The 14,151-nt window shown below is 48.8% G+C and overlaps 7 protein-coding genes across 7 annotated transcripts; 3 read left to right on the top strand and 4 right to left on the bottom strand.

The window, feature by feature from the left end:
* Nucleotides 1–237: 237 nt before the first annotated feature.
* Nucleotides 238–687, top strand: COX5 (cytochrome c oxidase subunit Va; the record flags this gene model as incomplete). The annotated part of the gene is made up of 1 exon (XM_024856885.1): nucleotides 238–687. The coding sequence occupies one exon, from the start codon at nucleotides 238–240 to the stop codon at nucleotides 685–687; it is 450 nt and encodes a 149-aa protein (XP_024714765.1).
* Nucleotides 688–873: 186 nt separating this feature from the next.
* Nucleotides 874–3,444, bottom strand: SWE1 (tyrosine protein kinase; the record flags this gene model as incomplete). The annotated part of the gene is made up of 1 exon (XM_024856884.1): nucleotides 874–3,444. The coding sequence occupies one exon, from the start codon at nucleotides 3,442–3,444 to the stop codon at nucleotides 874–876; it is 2,571 nt and encodes an 856-aa protein (XP_024714764.1).
* Nucleotides 3,445–7,133: 3,689 nt separating this feature from the next.
* On the top strand, nucleotides 7,134–8,381 carry SFU1 (Sfu1p; the record flags this gene model as incomplete). Its single annotated transcript, XM_024856883.1, has 1 exon — nucleotides 7,134–8,381. The coding sequence occupies one exon, from the start codon at nucleotides 7,134–7,136 to the stop codon at nucleotides 8,379–8,381; it is 1,248 nt and encodes a 415-aa protein (XP_024714763.1).
* A 451-nt stretch (nucleotides 8,382–8,832) lies between these two features.
* On the top strand, nucleotides 8,833–11,040 carry C7M61_001474 (uncharacterized protein; the record flags this gene model as incomplete). Its single annotated transcript, XM_024856882.1, has 2 exons — nucleotides 8,833–9,520; nucleotides 10,559–11,040. The coding sequence occupies 2 exons, from the start codon at nucleotides 8,833–8,835 to the stop codon at nucleotides 11,038–11,040; spliced, it is 1,170 nt and encodes a 389-aa protein (XP_024714762.1).
* Nucleotides 11,041–11,243: 203 nt separating this feature from the next.
* On the bottom strand, nucleotides 11,244–11,711 carry ERV1 (flavin-linked sulfhydryl oxidase; the record flags this gene model as incomplete). Its single annotated transcript, XM_024856881.1, has 1 exon — nucleotides 11,244–11,711. One exon carries the CDS (start codon nucleotides 11,709–11,711, stop codon nucleotides 11,244–11,246), a length of 468 nt encoding a protein of 155 aa, XP_024714761.1.
* Nucleotides 11,712–12,003: 292 nt separating this feature from the next.
* Nucleotides 12,004–12,648, bottom strand: C7M61_001472 (5'-deoxynucleotidase; the record flags this gene model as incomplete). Its single annotated transcript, XM_024856880.1, has 1 exon — nucleotides 12,004–12,648. The coding sequence occupies one exon, from the start codon at nucleotides 12,646–12,648 to the stop codon at nucleotides 12,004–12,006; it is 645 nt and encodes a 214-aa protein (XP_024714760.1).
* Nucleotides 12,649–13,648: 1,000 nt separating this feature from the next.
* On the bottom strand, nucleotides 13,649–14,098 carry RPL28 (60S ribosomal protein uL15; the record flags this gene model as incomplete). The annotated part of the gene is made up of 1 exon (XM_024856879.1): nucleotides 13,649–14,098. The coding sequence occupies one exon, from the start codon at nucleotides 14,096–14,098 to the stop codon at nucleotides 13,649–13,651; it is 450 nt and encodes a 149-aa protein (XP_024714759.1).
* Nucleotides 14,099–14,151: the final 53 nt, after the last annotated feature.

The raw sequence follows: 14,151 nt of genomic DNA, 5'->3' as shown, positions 1-14,151 counted from the left end.
GTCCCCAATCAGTGCTCTCCATTTCAAAATCAGGCGATGCAAAACGCTAGAGATTCTCCACGCATCGAAAAGTCGACTCGCGAAGCTGCGTGCATGGCTCAAATTTTCTTCCAATCAAAGCGCACCATAAAGTGGTTCCACTCACTCACTGAGCATAGAGGAAAAAAACTCTCAGACAAAGCCTGAACTTCTCACCAAACAGGGAATCAAATTAACTCACTATTACTACCCAGAGACATGCTTCGCCAAACCGCCCTCAGAGCTGTTCGCTTTCAGTCTACTGTTGCTAAGGCTGCTCCAAGACCATTGTCCAACGCATACGTGAACAACTTGGAGACCAGATGGGAGAAGTTGCCAAAGGAAGACCAGACTGCTTTGATAGATGAATTGAAGGCTAGACAGGAGTTGCCATGGCAAGAGTTGACGGCAGCTGAGAAGAAGGCTGCTTACTACATTTCTTTCGGTGAGTGGGGTCCAAGAAAGCCATTGTATCTTCCCGGAGAGAAGAACAAGATCTTCTGGGGTACCGTCGGCGGCATCTTCGCTGGTGTCGCTTTGTTCGCCGTCATTAGATCATTTGCTCCAGAGAAGCCAGAGACTTTCAACAGATCTTGGCAAGAGAAGTCCGACGAGTACTTGAAGTCCAAGAACTCCAACCCATTCTCTGGCTACTCCCAGATCCAGTAAGCCGATTTATTCATTTCTCAATTCAAATCGCTCTCTTTGCATTCCTAGAAAGTGTCTAGCATAATAAACAATCTCATTGTGGACAATTGAAGATGTTGAAAATTTAAGTTACGAAGAGTAAATCTCTTATGAAAAATGGTATAATTTTTATTAATGCAGATACGTTGTCATCTCTCTTCATTCTGATTAGTCGTCATCATTAGGTCCAAATTCACCCTCGAAAATCGTAGCACCAGCTTTCCTCTTGTTCTCGATTTCTTCACATTCTGGCATTTCGAGAATTTGTGTAGCCGTTGGCCTTTCAAATGGACTAGGTTTCAACATACGGCTCACAAGCTTATCAAGATTATGCTTGTTGACAACAAGAAATTGCGGTGCGTTCTTCGGAATGAAGTCTCTCACGTTATCAACCGCAGATGTCGTTTGACCAAACACTGAGACAGCAGAAGACCCGCCTTTGCTGCCCAATGCGGTTGGAGGTTGCAACGGATTCAGATTTGGCTCACTAGCCAATGGATAAGAGTGTGAACCGTGTGGTCCTGAAGGTGGGACTTGTAACGAGTTCAGCGACGATGTGTAAGATGTCAACGACGAAAAGTTATTATGATTCAAGAAGTCGCTGATATTGTCACTCGATAGCTTACCAGCATCGCTCAAGTCGCCACTCCTTAACTTCCTCCATGGCGTTCCGTTCCCTGGCAAGATAATGTTGGTTGCAATTTCCAAGATTATCAAGCCAACGCTAAAGATATCGGCGAATGGGGTATAGATCTTGTCGTTTATGAGTTCGGGAGCGATGTAATTTCTGTCGCCCTCGAGATCAAAGTCTTTCTCCAAGATCGGTAATTTAGTTGCAAGACCGAAATCTCCGATTTTGAGACTTCCTTCGAAGGTAATGAAAATGTTGGCGGGCTTCAAGTCGAGATGCAAGAAATTTTTCAGATGGATGAACTTGAGACCCGACATGATCTCAATCAATATTTTCCATACTCGGAACTCATCAACCTTGTAGTTTTTGTGCTCTTCAAGGAACGCTTGCAAAGTGCCCCCCTCGCAGAACTCTGTCATGATGTAGTAATAATTGTTGAAGCTCCACGCCTCCACAAAAAGTACCAAATGCTGTTTTCCCTCTTCAACCTCTGTCTCGTCATCAATTGCGGTAAGTGATCTCAAAGCCTCGACCTCTCTATGGATTGACTGTTTCTCGAGCTTTCCAACCACAGGTTTTTTAGTACGCTTAATGGCAAACCTCTCATTTTGGAACTTGCACTTAAAAGCGATTGAAAACTGGCCGGTGCCGATGTGATTGATATTTTTGAGGCCAAACTTGCCTATGAGATGCTCATCCACCTGATCAAGACCATTTTCACAGCCTCTCTCGTTTCCTCGCGTATTGCTGGAAATTGTGAGTGTCAGATCTAGATAGGAGTTGTCGGCTAATCCACTCGGGAGATGAATCGTTGCCTGTGATGACTGAACAGAATGTGAAGGGAAGTTCAGAACCGGGGTGCATGGTTCGTGATCCTTGTCATGCGTATGCTGAGGTGGTTCGTGCTTCGAACTTGTTCGTAGGGCGGAGAGCATCTTGCTCCTGCTGTTCGATTTTGTAGGTGTTTCCGGTACAACCTCGTCCAAGTCAAAGTCGTTGTAGAGATCAACATCGAGGTTGAAAGACGTTGATGGTTTCGAGGAAGATGCAATGTGAAAGAAGGAGGAAGTCGAGTCGTTCGCGGCCGCCATGGCATTTCTCCCTACTTCGATCGAATGGTCATGACTCATGATGGAGTCGACTGTTTCAGAAGTGGTATTGTGGTCTTTGTTCAACATTGTGAGCGGGTTCCTCTTCATCGGCGTCTCAGGCGGTAGCTTGTTGGTGGAGCTAGGCATAGAGCTCTTCTTCATGAGGCCCGTTGACCGAAATGCTGTTTGTAAGGGTTTGACTAACTTGTATGATGTCTTTGTTTGATTTTCCTTGTCGTTGCTGATGAAATTCGGCGTGCTGTGTGTCTTCTTTCTGCTGGTTGCCATCTCCTTGACTTCATCGTGATAAATGGGGATGTTGGAGTTAGACTGAGTATACTTTTTGTTTCTCAGCGGAGACTCGTCGTCAGCATAGGGGTCGTAGCCGCCAAAAATAGGCAGCAGGCACTTGAAGTTTGGGTTAGGGCTCTTGAGAAGCGCCTTAAGGTAGACATCCTTGCCAGGGGCAGGGGAGGAGCTTGCAGGAGTGTTTGAAAACTTGAGTGGCGAACGGACACGTATTTTGTTGCCGTTTTTGAACAACTTGTGTGACTTGAGGTCCGATCTCGACGGCGTTTCCAGAAACTTGGCTGTAGATTGAGGCGAAGGCGATTGACTGACAAGTTTATGTGGTCTCTTAAACTTATTGAATGGTGTTGACTTGTCCACAATAGGAGAAAGCCCTGGGTCAAAGTTTGAGTCGATGGAAAGGTTGAAATACTTGGAGGAACGTTTGAGCAAGGGCTTGCTAGGGGTAGAAGTCTTACCCTGTGTGTTTACCGCTTCATCTTCGTCAGTGAAACTGCCAATATCGTCGTCGGCCTTGACATCGCTTTTGAGGTTGAACGGAGGCGATTTGTTGATGGGTCTCTTGGGTTTGAGGTCGTCATGAATGTCATCTAGAATCAACAGATTGAATGACCGGGAAAAATGGTCATTCAGAAAATAGTCCGGATCTGGTTTCTGGGACCGGGAGAGCCTCCCCCGGTTTTTTTTCGGGGTGCCTTCCGGGTTCATGCTCCGGTTTGAGGTTGTTTGTTAAGTTTTACTTGAAGATGTAGGAGCAGCGGTTATGGGACGGAAGATATGGGGAGTGTTTTGGTGCGAGCATTTTTGAACGCGACGTAAACAACGCGAGACGAAGGGGTGGCAGCAGCGGAATATTCAGCTGGGGAGTTTTTTTAAAAACATAAAAAGAGATTTCTGAAATAAGTGTGTGATGAAGATTAATATTATACCATTTAATTATAATTAATATAGAAGTTTCCAGAGATTACGGAACTTCCTCGTTGCGCTTTGGCTGCAACTAATTGACTAGTGCACAGCGCGAAACTAAACACTGGACCACAAAACGTTGGGTTTTTTCAGAGGCCTAGTTTTCTAGCCAGTGGCTTAGGACAAGCACAAACTAGAATGTGAAAGTAAACATAACATGGCAAACCAATGAATTCTAAAAAAATGACCTGTTCCAGTCACGCTTTGTAAACAACCACGGAGTTTCCGGAACCTCTATAGGGAGACCGCGAGAGGGAACCGATGCACAATAGACGAGGGATAAGAGAAGCGCTGGCCACGCGTGAAAAAGCTCTCATTATCTTCGATCGGGTTTTTCTTTGTTTACTTGAGAGGCCCATGGCTGCTCAAATCTTGTTTTGAATTTGCTAGTTATAGTGGAAAAGTGGGGTGGCCTTTCCCAGTTCGATCGTAGATTTAGACGCTGCGTTTTGTGGCATAGGGCTAAAACCAAATTCGGGCAAAAACATGGAACTACTTTTTGGCCGCGGACCAATTGCTTCGTTTTCGCTTATGCTTCTAATAAACAACACAAGAGAAAACCGCTGCAGTCTTTGTTGACAAGCCCCAATTGTTGGGTCAATTGCAACCTGGTGTCTACAGTGTTGGTACACAATGAGCGAACTTCCCCTATCTACAAGAATATTGTGGGAATCGTAGCTCGTCAAATTCGGCTGTGTTTAACTCTGGGTTGGCCGTGAATACAAAGCCATGACCTCATTGTGAAGTTTATTCATCGGATGTCACGTCATGCGATAGCAATTGTTCAACCGTGTTTACCGTCGTCTTGTTTATACAATTGCTTCTTCACACCAGCGTGGGCACACTAGTGGTTCACCGTTGAAGGCATTCTGAGGTTTGAAGCTGCAGACACTTATGTAGGTATTGAGTTGTACAATGTTGTGCTAAGTCTGAACGACCAAGGTAAGGCTCAATCTCTATCGATGGGTATTGAAACCATGGTCAATTACGATTCTGCTGTGAAGAGTAGTTCATGTGAATCTCTTGGCATTCGAGCTGTATAGTTGAAGCGAAAGATTGTTGAATCACAAAGAAGAAATTGGCTTCCACTAAGGTAATTTTGGCCTTGGTAGATCTACGTCGTGGGTGTGACATTTACTTTCAAATGTGTTCTGTAAACTTGATGAGGATCAGCATTAGGATGATATCCACCCTTTGGCGAGTGCCAAGGCAAGCTTCTATACGTAGTGAGAGCTGTGTTTGATATTGTATGTCTTGAAATCATATTGGCACTATTCGTGTTCATTTTTGCATGGCTGACAGTGTATTGCTTCCAAAGAACGACAAGCTAGTTAAATCGGTCAATTGCCAAATTTTGGCATAATGCTAGTAGAACTTGGTCATTCGTGATGTTCAATCCTCCTTCACCTTAATCTCCTTCATCAGTGAACACCAAGCTCGGTCTTACCGGTGGCTCAGCAGCACCCCAAGAAGCACCACACCCATTCGAGCCATAGCCAGGGAATGAAGGCTTTAAAACTTGGCCCAAACAGGTCTCCTCGGCGGAATTACAAAACTCAAGCCTCTATGAAAAATTCCATTCAGCTATTCTTTCCAATCCAGCACCCCAGCCCTATCTGATCGCTCGTATGCACCGAAGCAGTGCGCTGCGGCGCTCGTAACCGTGTGCTGCAGAGAATCACTGCCATTGCATCGAGATGGTCGCTTGGAGCAAGATGCATTGAGCCAGAAAAGTAGGATATACGACTGGAGACAATTAAAATCCGCCAAAAGATGAAATAACGGATGTTTGGTTTGTCTCACTCCGCGGGATGTGCTGGACGTGCAAAGTCAAAAGTTAATCGGTGATCTACGCATTAGTCTGGGCTAATTCTCGGTACGAATAGTCAAGCTGGGTGCATCGGCCAAAAGTTTCCCCTTTTTCGCCCCAAAATGGCCTTTTTCTGATTGGCCGTGTGGCCCCGCTCTGGAGGTCCTAGACCCACATGGCTAAATGAAAGATCTTCGCAAGATCTGCCCGAAGCCCTCGTAGGGCCAATTTGTCAAAGACTCTGCCTGATTGGAACAAGTGCTGTAGCCATACCAAAAGCAAAGTGCCACGTCAGCTCGTTCAGATCACGTCACCTTAATCAACCAATGAGACGCACCCGAAACGGATTGGCTGGAGGTGCGTGAAAGGATCCGGATAAGTGCAGAGTCGACGTGGCCTGTGTGGCTGCAAAGTGCCTAACGTGCAAATGGAGTCTGCCGGATTGGCCCAAGCGCCGGTCTATTGTCAAGGGAAAACGGAGCGGAGCAAGGCCAACAGGCGGAGCACGGCGAAATAAAAAAACGACAAAAGCTCAAAAAATGACATGGCCACTGGCATGGCCGAACGTTTTTTCCACTTTTCTTTTTTTTCCTCTCATAACCGTTGCTCCGAGATGGAAAAGATAACCGGGAGGTCGCCAAGAGCCAGTGAGCGGTGCGGTGTTGCGCATTTGCAGAGCCGGCCCGGGTGCGAGAAGAGCGGAGCGATGAAATAGATAAGCCAAGAAAGCGCCGTGGGGGCGGCTCGGGCCGGGCCCAGGCGATAAAAAATAATATAAAATGTTGTTTTTCAAACTTTTCCATCGCCTTTATCATTGAACCTCCCTCGTTTTCCCCCCTTCACCTGCTTTCTCCTTCATCCCTCGAGGAGCCCGATCCGAGGCGGACCAGCCGCGCTCAACCCAACCTATGGGCGCCGGGCGCACAACCCCAAGGCAGTAATTCGTCCGTTCGCAGCAGTTCCGACCTCGCGCCGGCCCACCTTCGGGACTCGAGACAATCCACTTGCTTGATTCGGCGTGCCCAGGCGCCGCTTTTTTCCCAATCCAGCGGGGGCATTGTGAAAACTTTTTATTTTTCACAAACAACCCCCAAGACTCTAACCCTAGTCCCTAAATCTGCAGCCCATTTCTTTTCTCTGGCCCTCTGCTGGGCCCTCTGCTGGGCCGTGGTGCAATGCTGCTGACAATCGCCCGCGCGCTCATTGGCTCCATTGCTGTCAACTGCTGACGCCGCTGCAACAATGCTTATTTTGCCTCCCCTGCACCGTCTAATGGCGCTGGCCCGACACCGTTATCGTCCTCTCGCTGACGTTCAAGCCCCATAATTGGCCAGCGCCCGCGTGCCCCGACGTATGTTTCTCGCCGGCCCCACAGTGTCTGTCCTGCTTCTCCTGTTTTTTTCGCCTCTTTGTGCCCAACCCTCCCTAGACCGTGCTCGCAATATTGTGCTGCTACAGGCCGCAGTATCGCCTGCCCTTGGAATATAATACCTGCCTCTGCCCCACCTCACCGTTTCCACGCACCTACGCACCCACGCTTTTCACCGTTTCCACCACTTCATCCATATTTTCCTCCCGCCTCAGGCCTATGCTACCCCGTGCTGATCGTCTTTGCTGAACCATGTCAGCCATACCGTCGCCGCAACCGGCCATCAAATCAGAACCCGAAGAGGTCTGCCCGAGAACCAGCGTATCCGAAGATGACCGCTCTGCTGGCCAGCTGTGCTCCAACTGTGGTACCACAAAGACCCCTCTCTGGCGAAGAGCTCCCAACGGCACCCTCATCTGTAACGCCTGTGGCCTCTACCTACGCTCCAACAAGCACCATCGCCCGGTCAACTTGAAAAGACCCCCCAACACCGTCTCCGTCAAGGAGACAGAGGGTTCTTGCAAAGGTGACGGCTCCTGTAATGGTACGGGCGGCTCTGCCGTGTGCAAAGGTTGCCCAGCTTACAACAATAGAGTGGTGCTTCGCCAGAACGAAGAGCGCCATGCCAAAGAAGAGGACCACAAGCTGTCCGAGGAAGAGGACAGTTTGGCCGTGGCCTGCTTCAACTGTCTGTCTACAATCACGCCGCTCTGGCGTCGTGACGACGCCGGCAACACCATCTGCAACGCCTGTGGGCTCTACTACCGTCTTCACGGGTCCCATCGTCCCATCAAAATGAAGCGCAGCACCATCAAGCGCCGTAAACGTAACTTCGACACCCCTGCGCCCAAGCAAGAAAAGAGACTGAAGCCCGAGAAGGCCCTGCCGCGACCGAAGGCTCTGCCGAACCCTCGGGCCCAAACGCCTGCCAGCGACGCCACCCCGGTTGCGATGCCCGCCCTGGCGCCTCCTCACAATCCTGGGCCAGCTCCCAATCCAGGCGCTGTCCAGGCAGGCCAGGCGCCGTTTGTGCCCTCGTACTACCTCCCGTACCTGGGCCACGGCAGAATCCCCAACGGACCAGGCCCCATGCCAGGCCCTCCTCCGCCCCAGGTGGTCTTCCACCAGGCAGTGCCCGTTTACTACCCAGCATACGCCCAGCCCGCGCCTCCACAAGGGCCTCCGGCGCCTCAGCATCCTGCGCACCACACCCATGGTCCCCAGAGACCCGCATCTCAAGGGCCCCAGGCGCACCAGCATATCCAGCATCCTCCCGTCCAGGCGCCTGCTCCGCAGCCGTTTTTGCAGCCGCTTACCTACGGCCGTTCCGGGCTGCCTGCCCAGGAGAAGATTACGCTTCCTTCGATTCAAAATATCCCACGCACTCCGCCCGTCGAGGCCAACAAGCCTGCGTTGGCGGTGGACTTTACCAATGCGTTCCAGGATAAGGAGCGCGGCAGACGCAGCATGTCAATCGGGGGGCTTCTCAATGACAAATAGAGGGTCGTACTGCAGCGGCTCAGCCCATGTCGGTGGTCTCCTCGAGGTACGCAGCCACAGGTTGCCCGTTTGCAGCCATTTCGCAGCCTCCCTGCAACCAGCGCTGCTTTGCCGTCACCACTGGCTCCATGACTAGGCGCCCCGGCGCCACGAAGGTTTTACTAAAATGGTTAATAGATGCTTCTGCGGAAGCTACTTATATATTGGTAACAAAAAGGAATGAGAAAGGTGTAGGTGGTCTATCGAGTTACACTGAAGTTATCTGAGCACGTCAAACTACAACTACCAATTTCATCGACAATCGAGATTATCAGCCAATTTCATCGACAATCAAGATAATCATGTAGCAGCCATTCGGCTCCTGGTGATACTCTGCCAAGTTGCATTGTGGTCACGTGCAGTTAGGCTATCAGTTGCAACCGCTCAAACCTTTCACCAACCACACCTCTTTATGTCTGTGGACGAGTCACTTAGCAGAAAAGTCAAGGATATCGCTGCCGGATTCGTCGGCGGCGCCACACAGGTCCTCATTGGCCAGCCATTCGACTTGGTGAAAATCAGGCTCCAAACGAGCCCCAGCGGTGCAACCTCCACCTCCATCGTCAGACTGGTGCTCCAGAAAGAGGGCCCATTGGCGTTCTACAAAGGCACCTTGGCGCCGCTTTTCGGCGTGGGCGCGTGTGTTTCGCTTCAATTCTACGGCTTTCTCGAAACAAAGCGCCAGTTGCTCAAGCGCCTGGGCAATCTGGAGCTTCTGCTTTGGCCTCAAACGTATCTAGCAGGTGCGGCCGCAGGATTGGTAAATTCGCCTGTCACCGCGCCAGTGGAACAACTCAGAATCCTCAGCCAGGCGTCCACGAAATCCACCTCGCTCCAGGAAACCGTGCGCGCCATCTGGCGCCAGCAGGGCACTCGTGGGTTGTACCGTGGCCTTGGAGTCACTGTGGTGCGTGAGTGTCAGGCCTACGGTGTGTGGTTCATGAGTTACGAGTGGTTGTTGCAGACGGTGGTGAAGCAGCGTGGGTACAAAGGGCGTGACGACGTGACGACTCCCGAATTGTTGTTATGTGGTGCCGCAGCGGGCAATGCCTTGTGGTTGTCGAGTTATCCGTTGGACGTGATAAAGAGTAATGTTCAGAGTGATGGGTTTGGGAAGGATTCGCGATTCGGCGGCCTGGCTGCAAAGGCGGCGCGCGAGATCTGGGCTACTGCCGGAGTGAGAGGTTTCTGGAAAGGCCTTGGGCCCTGTTTGGTGCGTGCGGTGCCTTGTAGCGCAGGAACCTTTGCCGCCGTCGAGACGGCCCTCAGAGTGTTGGGATAGGCTGAGGGGGGGCAGTAGTCGCTCTAGGAAGTGATGGCGAATGTGATTGTCAAGCAGCGTTGGTTAGTGCATTGGCTGCAAAATGGTGCTCGCTTTGAGGTGTGGCACTGCAACCGGGCCATTGTGGAGACTTGCGAAAATTGCGACTGAAGGACAGTTACAGTGCTGGGGGTATTTTCTAGGCTGTGAAAGTCAAAGTGAGGGAAGCCCTTCAGTGAATTGCCGCTCGTTGATCTCCATCCAATGACCCCAAAGCAAGGCGTCAATCTTTGAAGAGGATAGATGAGTATTTATAGAAAATCTTTAAAAGTTCAACTCAATGGCTCACCTAGCCAGGTGCTTGTAATGTTTCGCTTGCAAGTGCTTCGCAAGACGAATTTAGAGAAAGCTCGAATTAAAGCTTTTAATTATGATTTTCGTGATAAATGAAATACTTCTTGGTTCTTTATCCGAGAAGAACACATTCATATCGTTTTCTCGGATAAAGTAGGTTTTCTTCTCTTTTTATACCCTCGTTTGTGATCAGCTCAACATGTTCACTTGCATAAAATATTTACATTACCGCGACAGTACGCCACTTTGCAGCCAAAACACTACTTTTGCCACCAACTACAAATAAACCAAAATCGAGTTCACCAAGATATAAAATTAAACAGTCTTGAGCTTCCACCACCCGTTTGGAGATATTGATAAGGAATAACTCCCGTTGACATTCAATCGCTTGTGGGGATTATTCTGACCCCAGATATGCCTCACCTGTCAAACCGCAACAATGAGCCGCGCATTTGCAACCATCAACTACTTCCTTCTTTACTAAACTGAACTCCACACATGTTCCTGCCAGCTATACGCCCAGCCTTAATGGCCAATAAGGCCGCCTTTGTGCTTCCCGTTAGAACGTTTCTTTTCGGCTTCTTGTCACAGTTCAACAAGAAACTCATATACCCACCAAACCCTGACCAGATCACCACCAAGAACAGACTCTTCCCCACATACATTGAGAACTCCACCGAGCTCGGTAACATCATCTTGACGAAAGAGCCATTGTTGCTCAACTTCACCATGCCAGGTGACGAAAAGTGCAATAAAGTGACGCAGTCGTTGTTCGACATCCTCAGCGATAAGTCCAAGTACCCATTGGCAGTGGATAAACTGGTCTCTTTGGCCAACATCGCCTGTGACGGACCAGGTGGAAGAGAGCTTCAGCAAAACTATGCTGTGAGCAAGATCCCTACGGTCGTGTTGTTGAAGAAACAGATGGTGGTCGATAGATTCATTCCATCAGACGTCGGTCGCTCCGAGGCTGAGCTCTCCGAATGGATCAAATCATCTTACTAAGGGTCACTATTTTCTCAAGTGAGTCTTTTATTACCCTTGAGCCATACACCCTCGAGATAGATACCAACATAAATAGCCCGCAAACGATTACATTTCTTGCGTCGAAATTTGTAGCTCAATCCACTTCTATAACGCCATAAGCAACAGTCAATGTCATCTTTCCTATGGTCCTAATATCTATTTACAGGTCTATTGGTTTTTGTCTACTCGTCCCATCCATCCTTCCAGCGCTTCTTCCACAAGTCACAGTTAAACTTGGGCTTTCCAAGCTTGACGTTCACTTCGTTGTGGGCATCACAGAGCCACCTGCCCAATTGGTCCTGGGTTTCCGTCACAGGCTCGTTTTTGGTCATGTACTTCTCAAAGTCCTCAGCACAGAACCAGCATGGGTAGAAGTTACCGAACAATTTCAAAAATTGCTTCATATCGGCCTGTTGCTTGTTGGAAGGCGTCTCTGGATACGTAGCGGCAATCAGATGGAGAAGCGTCCATGACGACCGGCCCAACTTCTCCACATCTGGAGGGTCTATCTTGGCGTAAGACTCATTTTGTTTAGTGCTGGAGCTCGAATCCACCGATGTCTCGCTCTTGGGGCTCAGTAACCCTTTGAAAGCGTCTGGAATACCAGCAGCTGAATCGTTTGTGTCTTTTTTCTCAGGCTTCTTTCCCATGGCAAACTGAAAGTCTAGAAGTGTGTTACAGCTTCGACAGCTAGACGTTAGTACGAGACTATTAGCTCAACCAAAATTCACATACGGTTTTCCGTCTTTATCATAGATGATCTTTCTACCTGAGGCACCGACCACTGGTTTTTCCTCCGTCATGGCAATCAGGCAATACGAGATGGCGATACTCTGATGTTAGTAATGGGCAGATGCTGCGATCTGCGTACACACCTTTGCAGCCATCCTACAATAAGCTTATACCTTGGGTATTATAGTTACAATTTGAACAAACTCTATATCATGTCATGCCAAAAAACTCCTTTCTCTGTCTGATCACTTCGTCGCAGAGCTCCCCGATTTCAGGCGTCTTGATGTTGCTTCTAGACCGGTAGAACTCGCTAAGATCGTACTTCTGGCCATACTCCTGCTCGTAATCCCAAGCCTGCTGGATCATCTCGAACTTATCGATGTCCTTGACGTAAACAGCTTCGGGCGACCGGATCTCCTCATACTCAAGCCACAACTCCTTCATCTCCTCGGCAAATTCACTGTTGTAAGGCGACACTATCTTGACCAAGTAGTCGATGGTGTCCAGCTCACGACGGTGCTTCTCTGCCTTGGTAACACCTCCAAAGGGAGTGATGTCTCCAACCAAAGACTCGGCGATATCGTGGACCAAAGCGATCTTGACACAACGATCGATGTTAACCTGTCTGTTTGGAAGCGCCATGGCAATGATGGACATTCTGTACATGTGATCAGCGATGGACTCCGTTTTTTCTAGCGGGATTCCACGGTCCACCCAGCCTGTTCTGGGTTGTGTTTTCAAAAGACGGACGATCTGGGTAAATGCAAGCATGCTGTTGATCTTGGACTTGGAGGCCAAAAGGGATTGGAGTTTTTCCGGCACCGCTGCCTCAGGCGTCCAAACAGGCTCTGTCATTTGGGGCATTTGGAGGAGGTTTTGTAAAAGTTGGGAAGAAGAGTGGTTGAAGATTTTCTCCAGAGCATAAACATAGGGAGTGTGTGTAGCACCGATAACAACCCGATGGAGATGGCATAAACAGATAAGGTGAAACTACGGTTTTGGATGACGGATGATGATTTGGGTTTAATTTGGAAGATTTTTTGTTTGTGTATGGTTTGATTTGGGCTAAGATGGGTAATTGTGTGAAAATAGTTGGGCTTTCTTGAGTGGGCTGAGCAGAAAGTAGGGAGACAACGTGGGGGATCAATGATCCCTCAGGAGCTAGTAAATTTACAAATTACAACATTCAATGATTCAAACGTGGAATACGTGAGACCTGATGTTATTAGTGAGTAATACGGGGTTGCCCAAGGCGTTGACAATGGTAGAGTGAAGCATGGCTGCGAAAGAGTAAAGACTATGAAACTGTCTACAAAAAGAATCATTTCTTCCGAGACAATTTTCATTTTCGGAATTGCTTACTTGAATAGGAGACTTTACACAAGGAATTTAAGAATTCCAATCGGACACCCAAGTTAATGTGCAACAGAATCATAAGAATGCCAACGAGAACTAGATCTTAACGAATGAAACGTACTTGACCATAGCAGAAGCCAAGCAAGCATCCAAAAATGAAAGATTCTTCGTTCACTGCAGCCAGAGATCAGTTCGAATTGACAACTGATGGTGTTATTTGAACATATGAACGATGAAGTAGGGCAATCAGCAGTCATGAAGTAAAAGCTCCCACATAGCCTAACGTCAAGAAGCTCTTGCTATTAGACCATCACTGCTATGTGACACAACTAATAGTATATCACAGCTATTAGCGTTTACATCTCCCCATCATCTCAGCTTGTGGGATCAGTATCTTTCTACAGGTCACCCACCAAATCTTCTCAGTCTCCGCTACACGGAGCTTGTCGGTTTCATGAAAAGTTTTATTTGACTATTACAGAATGCAGAGTCCGCAGACTTAAGCAATCAACTCAACGACACCACCAGCAGCTCTGATCTTCTCCTCGGCCAACTTAGAAACGAATCTAGCCTTGACGATAACAGGGACCTTTGGCAACTGACCCTTACCCAAGACCTTACCGTAGCCGTGGGCCAAGGTGTCGATGACTGGAGCAGAGGAAGCGGAGGCAGACTTGAGGTACTCCTCTCTCTTCTCCTCCTCAACCAAAGACCACAACTTCTCCAAGTTGAGCTGTGGCTTCCAGAAGTGGTTTCTCTGCTTGTGGAAGTATCTCATACCAACCTTACCGAAGTAACCTGGGTGGTACTTGTCCAAGTTGGTTCTGTGGTGGTGCTGACCACCGGCCATACCACGACCACCGGGATTCTTTCTGTGCTTGCCGATTCTACCCTTACCGGCGGAAACGTGACCTCTGTGCTTTCTGGTCTTGGTTAATCTGGTTGGCATTGCTGATAGATTGAACTCAGATGAAGGGAGAAATGTTTAAAGTAGGAGCTTGA

The sequence above is a fragment of the Candidozyma pseudohaemuli genome (genome assembly GCF_003013735.1).
Source record: "Candidozyma pseudohaemuli strain B12108 chromosome Unknown scaffold00002, whole genome shotgun sequence".
Taxonomy (NCBI): Eukaryota; Fungi; Ascomycota; class Pichiomycetes; order Serinales; family Metschnikowiaceae; genus Candidozyma; species Candidozyma pseudohaemuli.
Note: the sequence above shows the minus strand (reverse complement) of the source record. Positions and strands in the feature narration are given on the sequence as shown.